The following is a 12,295-nucleotide window of genomic DNA, read 5'->3' as shown; positions in this document are numbered from 1 at the left end:
AATAGTACCCAGTGAAAGTCATCCGGAATATCATCGTCTTCTATGACGTCCTCATTGTTCTGCTGACTTGGTTGGAACTACTTTAACTGTTCCTCTCAGGCCGGAAAATCCATCAGAGGGAATAGTAAACGGTTGAAAACGGATGGGAATGATAGGATAATGAATAGCAGAGTTATCAGTGGTGAGATCAAGTGAAGATAAAGTTCCATTCTGAGCTGAAGCGATGCATAGCAAAAGATTGAACCAAATGATGTGTACCATCGACATAGTGAAGAACAAGGTGAAGTACAAAATTTTTGAAATGGCAAAAATGCTCGAATGAAAGCTTTTTACTTCAGATTTGTTGGAATTAAACGACCAAAGGTCCAAACAGTTTTTAATTCATCCATTTCACATCATATTTTATATTTTCCTCGTTTGCATTTTCATTTTCCGATCTCTGAACTGACAGTTGATGAATGTGCTTTTGGGCTACTAGAAATAGTGAAAGCTTGAATGTTTCGATGAAACAGAGAATGTGAAGATTTGCATAAATTAAAACCGGCGGATTGCTGCTATTAAATGTTACTGGTTAAAGGAATATTTAATCCGTACGGTATTGAATAACTCTACCTGCATTTTGTGGCATTCTTATGGAAATTTCCAGTTGCAAAAAAAGATGGTTACAAGAGAAGAGTGTAGATAATCTTGTAATGAATTGGATATCATGTGTCACTGATTGTAATTAAATAATAGACAACTACTGGAGCTAATATTTGAAGTTCTTTGAATTCTTTGAAACTAAACTTTGGAAAAGTTTCCAGTACTTTCAAAGTCTTCAAATTATTCTAAACATGCATGCAACTGCTTTGTAACTTCGCATGCAAATGGCAATTCATCGAACATAACTTCAACATTTTGAGCGCATCAGTGGAACTTTTTTTCACATATTAATAAGGAGGCATAAACTTAAAATGATAAAGTAGAATGCAAAACATATTAACATTCTGATGAAAGTGTCACAGAGTAATCGATATAGATAAGCATTTATTGTATGAAGTTTTCTGCAGCTAATTACACTCTTGTCACGTATTCATACTTTTCAATTGTCCTCGTTTTATTTGAGAAGTGTCAAACGAGGTCATACATAAAATTATTACAATGACGGAAAATGAACAAGTTGACCCGAATGAATCCAGAAACTTTCCAGTGTCTTCGGTTTCATCCTTGTCTTCATCAAAAACGGTATGGAAATTTCGTCATATGTTCAATGTTTACTGTTTAATGAAAGCAAACTGCTTCAATATATGTTTCTTATTGATTTAGAAAGAAAAAAAATTCATTGATTAGGAAGGAAAAGAATTCATTTGCGTTTTTTTTCGAAAACAATGTAAATACGAAAAATAATTTCGTTAAACTCTTTGCGATTTCACAAAGATTACTAACAATTTAACGATTAACTGATCAACTCGAGATTTATTGCCTTAGTTTTCTTCCGAAGATGAACAAATGAAGTCTGTGAAAGGTATTTTTGCATTCAGGGTATAATTCAGACAAAAATTTGGAAAGCCAATGAAGCCGATGGACACAACGAATTCTCATCAGTAGTATTTGAATTAAGTACGAAGGAATACAACGAATGATCAAAAGAAAATGGACATTGTAAGATAATCGTGTGTACAGCGATGATTTAAAAATGACGAGTTCCGGAATGCAACTAGTTGAATGTGAAATTTGAAAGAGTTAAATTTCATCTTTCCCCTCTACTTTCAAAAACATTGCAGCATCCATTCAGTAAAATATGTTAGGGCATGTTTCATCGCATAGCACTAAATTTAGTTCATTTTTTGAAATCGAATTTCTCTTCTTTTAACTTAACGAAGCATTTCTGCCGTACCAAATTTCTTTCTGAATTTCATCGCAACAGAAAGCACTTTCAAATTTCATTTCTTTCTCAGCTAACTTCTACAGGTCACAACAACACCTAATCAAATTTGAATAATCTTCGACAGCTTATCAGATTGCACAATTGAACAATGGCTGAAGTGGCAAGTACATGTGATTCTGTAAGCATCAAGAAAGCCGTGAAAACACTGCTTTTCTGTGATTACAGAGTAGTGCACCAATGTGGCATGAATTGATCAAGGAAAGCTAGTCATAGTACAAATGACCGACTCTCATATCAATGGTCATTGTCCAGCAATTATGATAATTACTAAGTACTAACACAGCGCACCAATGTGGCATGAATTGATCAAGGAAAGCTAGTCATAGTACAAATGACCGACTTTCATATCAACTGTTCATTGTCCAACAATTATGATAATTACCAAGTACTAACACTTTTTACAATGAAATAACTTATCGAAATACATTAGCTTAGATCATCGTAAAATCAAATTCTCCAATCCTGGATAACATATGTATCATTTTAGGATATGAATTCGGAACAACAATTCTTTTACAACATTTGTCAAAAATTTCGGAGCAGCTCAACATCAAAAAGTAAACAGATTATATGTGAACTAGTAATAGTTTATCATGCGGATGAAATTATTGACAACATAATGTAGCAACAAAAGTTCGAAATAATTGCATGAAATGTTATGATCCTTTTCATATTATTCAATCTTTGGACATTCACATTCCCTATTTGTTACAATTTCCGAACAGAAAGATGACATTATTGAATTACCGTGTGATGTTGCGAAAAGAATTCATCCAAACGTCGTCTTGCATCCAAGTAAAGCATTCCTTCTGAAATGAAAAAAGAGATTTCATTAGTGATGATGTTATCCTTTATAAGTTATCTTGTCACATTTCAAAAACATCCTTCGGGATTAAAGTTAATGTCTTATATATATATATATATATGTTTGCTACGAATAAACGCCAAATTTCGTGTTAAAGGAAAATATAAAGAATCATAAGTGAATGTATTGTAATGTACTAATTTTTGCATGTATTATGTTAGATTGTGATTAAGATTAAAGATCATCTAGTCTAGTCCTTTCTGGGATCATCTAGTCTAGTCTAGTCCATCTAGTCCTTTCTGTATGAGCATGACGCAATCATTGCACAGAATTGTTATGTGCTCATTGTTTAGCTGTATATCTATGAGTCCTACATTAATGTACGCTAACAAGGAGTACTTTATTAGCATGAGCTAACAAAGACACTAATCCTTGTAATCATGAAATCAATCCTTGAAGAACATACACAAAAGCCCTGCATATAGCAGGCAGATATTCTTTTTCTTTTTTTCTCTTACTCTCGAGATTGGTGTCTTCGAGATTTGTCTTATGGCGACAATTTTGGAATGAACTTTATACGTTAATTTGTGTTCTGTAATTCTTAATGATCTCACTATACTAATATTGTTTTATTTATCTAATAGTTTAATTATCCAAGTTTGAGATGGTAATAAAGAAAAATAATTTGCAGCTGTATCATGTTATGCAAAATATTTCAAGAATACAAAAAATTTTCCAATTTAATATTTGAAATTTTCTCGGATAGTATGAAAATTTGTAGAAAATGATCAGAATGCTTCTTAAATGATTGGTATGTATTTCCATATGCCAGAATCCTCTTGAAGCGAATGATTAAGGCATACGGATTAACCGATCCTATACAAGAAAAGTTTGATAACTGATTGTCTCCATACCTTCCATATAATGCCCTCGAAAAAGAATGAATAAAATTTGGAATGCACATACCTGAGTATGAATACGGTACGACAGTTGGTACGATACGATTCGAATGAAATGTTAGATAAAATGTATTTGTTAACTGAAATTTTTAACATTAAACGAATACGTCCAGCTATACATATAAAGAAATTTCTCTGTATTTTTTCATATTTATTTTGAAAAGCATTGTGAAAGATTACAATGTCTTCAATATTTCCATTTGTATATATCTCGTATCCGTACCATATTTTCTTTACAATAAGATTATCTTTTATGAAAAAATGTGATTATAGAAAGTCTTCATTGATGATCATTCATTACAAAAAAAAAAAAAAAATAGATGGGAACAAATGGTTATGAAAAATATATCTAACAATATGTGAATGTACCTAAATATTGTATTTCATCAATGCATACTGTTTTGCATCAAATGATAACACAACATTTTTCAACTGAACGTATTGATTATTGTGAAAAGAAAAAAAAAGAAAAAAAAAATTACTTCACGGTTTCCGGTCATAACTTCTAAAACTTCAGCATCAACAACAACTTCCATGTAATGATCAGTATTGTAACATACCTATAATCGCTGAATGTTCATTTCATTTTTGTATCTTGTTATATAAAACTAAAACTTTTTTAGGATAAAATATGTTGACGGTGATTTGATGTAATTATTGTGAAAATAAAACAAAGAAAAGAACGATTGCTTTATCTATCAAGTGTATGATGATATGGAAGGAGCAATCGTAGATTTCTCGACTGTAAATCGATTCTCTTATCTGTTTTTCAAGGATTTATAACTACTCATAATTGTTGGAAGCAATGAAGTAAATCGATATTGTTTATTGTTTCATGCTAATATTCTTCGGGATGAATTGAACGACGCATAACTTGTAATACTTCATCAAAACTTCACTTGATATCTGTCAAAGTATAGGATCTTAGTATCAAAACGCAGAGGGGGACATTCGCAGGAGCTAGAAGCTGCTTGGAAAAAGTTTAGATTCCTTTGGCAAAATAATCTGTCATAATGATTGGTTGAGTTCATAAGAACATCGGTTAGGTATATCCAGTCCAGGTATTGCTAAATTCATCAAAAAAAGCCTGTTAAATTTAACATAAGATAAGGAAAACTCAACCAGCCATGAAATCGAAGGTTAATGCTATTAATAATCGATATAGATGATACATGATGATACATTATGTCACGTGAATTCCAAATCTTGCATTATCAAATATGAGCAGTGTCCTATCTGTCAGCGTATTTCTTATATGTTAAATTTGAGAGCTTTCACAGAATGAAGCTAAGAAAAAATCGGGCAAAAACTGAAAAAAAAAAAAAAGAAATACCTAGATGGGTATTTGGAAACGTGATCAATGATCGTTACTGAATTTCAGATCTCTCCTCCAAAGTTTTGTCATACACTGATCAGAAATATTGCATATACATGAATAAAAAAAAAAAACGTTAAAAAGTAGCGTGAAAAAAGAATTCACCCTGATCTATGGCCATCCTAATTTAATAGGAAATTCAAAAAAGGTTTACTGAAATTACCTGGCTTGTAAGCAAAAGGATTGAACCAACATCTACGCTTCTACGAAACATAATGTCATCCATACCACATATACGACAACGATTTCCGCTGCAATATGTAATAATAATTTGTATCGATATAAATGTAATTGAATTACAGCAAGTAATTATTAAAATCATCAAATTTATGAATAAATCGTGAAGAAAAAAGAGATGAATTTGGGGAGAGTGAAATAAATGAAACGTGAGAAATAAATATAGTAATAGTACCTGAACAAAGATGCATTGGACCAAGCTAATTCTACAGCTTTTCGCATTAGAAAACCACCAAATATTTTACCATATATATTTCGCTTTATTGGATAACAAACAATGGTATTGCTAAGACGAGCATCATGAATCCATACATGATTAGGTGGTAGGATTCGGCTATGACCTTTTTGACCTCTGAAAAAAGAAAACTATTTTCGATGGCTTTCTATTTATGAGTTTTAAAAAGAGAAAACTGTTCGATTAGATTGGGAAATGTTATACATTTTGAATTTTATGATATAAACCTAGAAAATATTTACAAAAGAAGCTATTAACCTGTATGAATTTGGAATTTCTGAATGGAAACAATCCATACTTTTAATTCTATAAGTCTTTTGTATTACTGATTAACTGAAAAACTATAACTTCCTATCAGTTAATCTTAAAACTTACAAGTAGAGATCAAGAAAAATGCATGTAAATGTATAACCTATTGAACTTTTTCATAGAAATTCTCACCCAGATTGAATGGTTTTTATGAAAATATCATGTAATATTTTTATTTCGCTTTCATTAGGTGGTTTCTTCAGCAGCGAACATTCTTCATTCAATTTACGCAACGTTTGACCTTCTGAAACACTTCATAATCAATTATATTTTTAATAGCATAAGATTATACAATATTTTTATTAAAAGAAGTATAATTTAGAAAGGAAGAAAGAAGAATAATTTTTTGATTAAGAAATTTCACTCCGAAAGTTTGAAGTTTTTTTTTGTCATAGTGCTATATCTAACTGATCACCAAATCCCAATGACTTCATTTTCTTTTCCTTTTTTTTTTTTCACTTTGTACCGTTACTTTGGTGTTTTTTTCTTTTTTCCTAGTGTTTCATAATAAGGCGGAATAAGCAAAGATAAATGTCCGGAGAATGAAGGATAGGGAGAGAGAGAGAAAGAAAAAAAGAATAAGGAAACTTATATGGAAGTTGTAATGTACGTTTATAAATTTTAATTTCACTATTTTATAATTAATTTTACTATTTTATTACTATTATTTATGTTTTAAAAAAAATTCATTGAAAAAATATGAAATGAATACCTTTTCCTTCATTAAAAATTGCTTCCTCTTTAGCATTTGTAACTATCAATGGAATATTGGGTAACGATTGTTTACCTTCAATGTCTCGTGCAACAATTACAAATTTTGTTTGTAAAAATTTGTTTGTTACACCATTCTGAATGATTTATAATATCAAATAGGTGTTTTGTAAATAAAATTGAGGAGGCTCATTAATTAATTAAGTTAAAATTGAGATTAATTAATTAATTTAAATTAATTTAAGAAATACTATTAGTTTGTCAACAAAAAAAGAAATGATTTTTGTTGATTTTGGGATTAATTTTAAGGACCATTATTAGATTAATGAGTAAAACTTTCAAATGAGTAAAATCATTTTTTTGAAAGCAATTTCAGGATGTTTTGTAAAATTAGGAAATGAAGTTTTAAATTCGTATACATACAATATTTTGAGAAAGTTGCATTGAAGTTTCAAGACTTGATCTGCCTACCCAACTTACGAAACCATCCATATAAATATCTTCATCAAGCACTATTTCGTATTGATCATCCATTCCTGTGATATAAAAAGTAAATCTTAAAAGTAAACCATATATAAAGTTCAAAAATTATTGATCATTCCACAATAAAGCAGGAATCTTTTTGTCAAAATTGTATAGTTTATAGTGAAAGTGAAATTAAAAGCTAAAAATATGCAAAAATATTGTTGTGATTCAAATTACTGATATGATCAACACATGCTGTGACGAATGTTATCGGTTCAAAATCCACCGAATTTTGTAAATGTATTTCTCCTTGATTGTGTCGATAAGCTAACCAAACTGAAATTTTAGTTAAAACTGCAAAAATAGCTTACTATCAAATTCGAATTTAAAACCAAAAATTTGATTTTTAAAACAAAATAAAGGGATTTCAGATCTTTTAAGCTTTGAAATAATTGAAAAAAAAATGAAAATATGCTATTAATCTTTTTTTTCCTTTTTTAATTAGCTAATAAAACACTTTAATAATTGACAATAAGTTAAATATCAAAATCAAACCAGCGAATGTGTCGAGATCTTCGAGAAGCTTGCCAAAACGTACACGATTACGCCAACTGATATATTGAGTATGAAATTCCTTACTTGAACTTTTTAAGCTTAATGGTATCAACACCTGATCACGGCTATCGTTCATCATTCGGCTCTCGAACTTCTTCACTTTACTGTATTATTTTTAAAATAAAAGTTAATTTGATGAGGTGTTGTTCTAGAATTTCTACGATAGTTTTTAAGAGTCTTACACAAGATTGATAATTAGCCGAAATTTTATGAAGGTAAAAGCCGAAATAGCACGAAACATTAATGCTTTGAATAAAAAAAAAAAGAAAAGAAAGAAAAAGAAATCTTGGGAATGACGAAAGAACGAAAATAATTCACTTAAAACTTCATATATCAATATCATCTACGTAATTATTTTGAATGTCGGAACTTCATTATCAATACAAAAATTTGACTTATTAAATAATTAATGCTTACTTTGTCATTGCATCATTTCTTTTGATAAGTGATACGTGATGTTCCAGAGCTTTCTGAACTACAAAAGCAATCGATGATTTGATTTGATAATTAAATGAAGGAATATATTAGTGAAAAAAATAAAAATTGAATAAATTGATAGCCCAGAACTTAGAGGAATGAATTTTTGTTGAAATATGTATGTATGGTATATTCCGGGGATGTTATGATTATATGAGAAATAATTTCTTTTTGTAATGAACTGATAAATGAATATTACATATCAACGAATGATATGCATCAAAAACGAAGTTACTTTTCCAACAGACTTTCAAATTATTGCTGGACAATTTGTGATAATAATGATAATGGGATGAAAATAATTAGGAACAATTTTTTTCTTTCTTTCTTTTTTTTAAAGCCTATGAGCAACAATATTTCTTTTAAAAACTTATGAGCAGAGTGTGTAAGATAAGAGTGGATTTAATTTTTGAGAATTTTACCAATTAAAATTCAAATTTAATTCATCACACTTACCATCAATAATTGTTCGTTTGTTATGTTGTGTTGTGAAGCATCGTCTAATGATTGATCCTACCAATATCAAAGTCATTGAAATCGAAAAATAAACTAAAAATTTATTAAATTTAACGACGAAAAATTGAAATGAAAATTGATATAAAAGCAAATTTATTGAAACAAACAAATAATTGTGATATCAATGGGAATAAAACTCGATTCAAAATTTCAAAATTCATTTTGAATTTAAATTTTAAATCTTATCATTAATTTAAGTTAGGAGGCAATTTAAATTCAAAAATTTTCAAAACTTATACATTGCATTGTATGCAATACTTATTCATATATGATAAGGAAAGGGATAAAAGAAGAACTGAGATAACAGATTGGCTGCTGATTATGATATAATAAAGTTGGCGTAAAAAGATACTAAACAAAGAGTAGTCGAAATTGCTGAAGATATAAAATAGCAAGTGAATATCTTTGCTATTAGACCTATTCAAGATTATTGGTGGAAAAAAAAAAAGATTTCTAATTGAATTCTAAGATATTATAATTAAACATTTTGTCACAGTTATAAGCTATCCTATAAAGCTAACTATATTAACATGTTTTTCATGTGGCACGGAATCAAATCTTTCAGTGTCTACGGCAATTATTTAAATTGTCAATTTTTAAGTTTTATAAATTAATTAAAAGACCTAAAATTTAAACATCTGAAGTTTAAAAAATAAAAGTACACTAACTGACACATATTGATTGAAGAATAGGATGATGAGATGAGCTATTTATAACATAAATTTGATCAGAGGGAGTCAAAATAAAGAAGAAAATTCCAATTAAATTTAGAATGACCAAAAGTACGGCATGAACTTATTACTCAAATGTGGAAATCAAAGATGAACCAAAGATGTAACAAAGAAAAAAAATTGTAAACTGATAAGAAATCATTAATATGAAATGAAGAGTGATGGAAAATCAAAAGTTCATACAGATTCATTGTTGACATTCTTTTTGAAGGAAACCATTAAAAAGTTCAGAAAAAAAAAAAAAAAGAACAAAAAAATTTTACCAAACGTAACAATTACTGCTTGTAAAAACATATTTTTTATGCCATGCTAAATTATGATTAAAAATATGTTTTTAATATTTATTAAGATTTTATTAAGAATTTTACTACTATACAAATACGAAGGGAAAGCAAGAATGGATAAGAAGAAAAATGAAATTGTTAAAATTGCTGAATGACTTAATAAATGCTAAAGTAAATGATAACAAAATAAAATGATATCTTCGATGAAATTGATTAAAGTATTTTGGATCTTATGATATGATTGTTTTGCTTTTATTTTATCGACTGTTTTTCTGCACCCTAATAAGCTTTCTTTGCTGAATGAAACAAAAAGATACTGCGAAATATGGCAACAAAAAGTAGATAAATAAAAAATAAAAAGATAAACATATATTTATTAAAATAAAAAAAAAATTTTTTCCTCTCCTATTTAACTATATTCTTTAAAGAAAGCAAGGAACGAAAGCAAATAAAATATGATTAATTGAGGGAATTTTTTGTGTATTAACTTGAATAATGCAAAAATAATTTCATGTTAAGCCAAATAAATGGCCATAAAAAATTGAAGTAAACAGGCCAAAAGATAAAAGAGATGATATCGAGCTGCACGTCTGTTAAGAAGCCTACAACGAAAACCGTTTTTGAAACTATCAGTTTGGCAAAACAAACAATGTCCAATGGAGGTGGCAAAATATTTCGTGTTGCTTGCATTTCTATCATGTGAGAAGATTTACCTATTCTCATATACTATCAGTATACTTCTCTTACTTACTGATAATTGATAATTAAATTCATTTCATATCATCGATAAAGGAGGAATGCACTGGTAGCTAGACAAACACTAAAATCAATGAATGTACTTTGTTTAGTTTCAAACATTTCAGATGTTCAAAATGCTCTCATAATTATCGTTAAATATTAGTCTCTGATGTTCTCCACGAACATTACCTTTTCAAAAATATATACACACATACATACATACATTACATACATACATACATACACACATACATACATACATACATACATACATACATACACACATACATACATCCCTTGTCACCGGGGAGAAGCTTACGTGGCTCTAACGAGCTTATAGCTTATGCCTTCGATATTGCGTGGCGTATGCTTTCGATAATTAAAAGGGTCAGACAAAGTGTGTCCACGAATAGGATAAGCTCTCTAGCCCTCAGCTAACCATTCCAGAACAATTGTAACTCCATACCCTGGCAATTGGAACTCGTTAAATCATATAAAGTTATCCATGTATGAGAAGAATACTCTAACAAAACAAACATCCTAAGACTTCAATATCACTATCATATCTTGCTAGGCCCCAGCATCTTAGATGACTAGGCCCTAGCATCTTAGAGTAAAAGGTGGAGCCAACTCTTTGCACATTGTGCATCATTAAAAAAAATTCACTGCATACGCACAAAGGATACACCCACATTTGTAGCGTTTGCAGCAAGCATGAATAAGATCTTTCCTAAATCTTCATTCGTGAAGCCTAGCCATGATGATAGAAGATTGAAAAGTCTATGAATGCTTGGTTTGAAAAATATCGAAATTGGCACTTTCTATAAAAGTTATTCTTTATCGATATAAACAAACATTGAACCTTCAAAGGACCTTCCATCCAATGCAAACACAATTTGTCTAGAGAAGTGTTGAGAAGAAAAATGGTGAAAGAGTTGCAAATATTAAAGATTTCCACTAAACTTTCGGACGTTTGAAAAAAAATAGTTGAACTGAAGATAAACAAATAATAACCTATCAATCCATTATTTTATCAATCGATCAATTAATCAATAACCTATCTACCTGTCTAATCTGTCTGTCTAATCTATCTACTTATCCAACTAATCGATCTATATCTCCCTATCCATCTATCTCATCTATCTATCCATTAGTCCATTTATATATCGGTTTGTGAGTTCACGAAAATAGGAGACGAAATTATTGAGAAAGTCATAATTTTTCGTATGAATAATCTATGATCGAATCTTTTTCATCTTAGAAATTGTCGAATTACCGAAATTAAAGCTATGTTCAAATAGAATAGCCACAGTATCCAACAGAAAGGGTGACCAAATCTTGCAAGTAAAATTAAAGCGATGAAGAGGATATAAGCTAACACAAAGACTGCATAGCACAAAGATATCATTGTACTGGACAATGCTAAATTTTTTTGCTAGTTCAGATAATGAGGCCTTGTCGTCTTCCATTGGCTCATGATAGCCTATCTTTATGGGCATTAAAAAAAGTTTGAATAAAGTTAGTGCCAAAGACTTAGAACTGCTCTCAATTTTTTTTTCACTTCAATTCACAGTTTAATTTTAAATTCTTTTTCTTCAACTCCCTTTACTTACTTTACGCTTCCTCGACTTTTTTTTAGCCGAATTTTCTAATTATCTTTTAGTTTTTTTATTCACCTCAATTCCATTTGATTTCTCATTTTAATTTGCTGTAATTTGACCATCATTGCTTTTTTAATGTATTTTTTCTAACACGTAGATACATGCCTATAAATGCACACATGCATCACGCAAGCATGCAACACGCATGCATGCATACTCCTTACCCATGTAACTATAACTGTCATCTCACGTTGTTATTTCATATTTTGAAAGTAAACTGCCAGTGAACAGTGAGTGGATTGATTATGAT

The 12,295-nt window shown here is 29.7% G+C and overlaps 1 protein-coding gene across 1 annotated transcript; it reads right to left on the bottom strand.

Moving 5' to 3' along the window:
• Positions 1-2,662: 2,662 nt before the first annotated feature.
• On the bottom strand, positions 2,663-8,670 carry LOAG_08506 (hypothetical protein; the record flags this gene model as incomplete). The annotated part of the gene is made up of 12 exons (XM_020447718.1): positions 8,572-8,670; positions 8,056-8,113; positions 7,579-7,742; positions 7,261-7,359; positions 6,982-7,094; positions 6,560-6,695; positions 5,980-6,091; positions 5,479-5,655; positions 5,230-5,317; positions 4,174-4,251; positions 3,699-3,771; positions 2,663-2,736 (listed from the first exon to the last, which is right to left on the bottom strand). The coding sequence occupies exons 1-12, from the start codon at positions 8,645-8,647 to the stop codon at positions 2,663-2,665; spliced, it is 1,248 nt and encodes a 415-aa protein (XP_020302082.1). The 5' UTR covers positions 8,648-8,670.
• Positions 8,671-12,295: the final 3,625 nt, after the last annotated feature.

The sequence above is a fragment of the Loa loa genome (assembly GCF_000183805.2).
Source record: "Loa loa unplaced genomic scaffold supercont3.795, whole genome shotgun sequence".
Lineage (NCBI taxonomy): Eukaryota > Metazoa > Nematoda > Chromadorea > Rhabditida > Onchocercidae > Loa > Loa loa.
The sequence above is the reverse complement of the archived record's forward strand: the minus strand, read 5'-3'. Positions and strand labels throughout refer to the sequence as shown.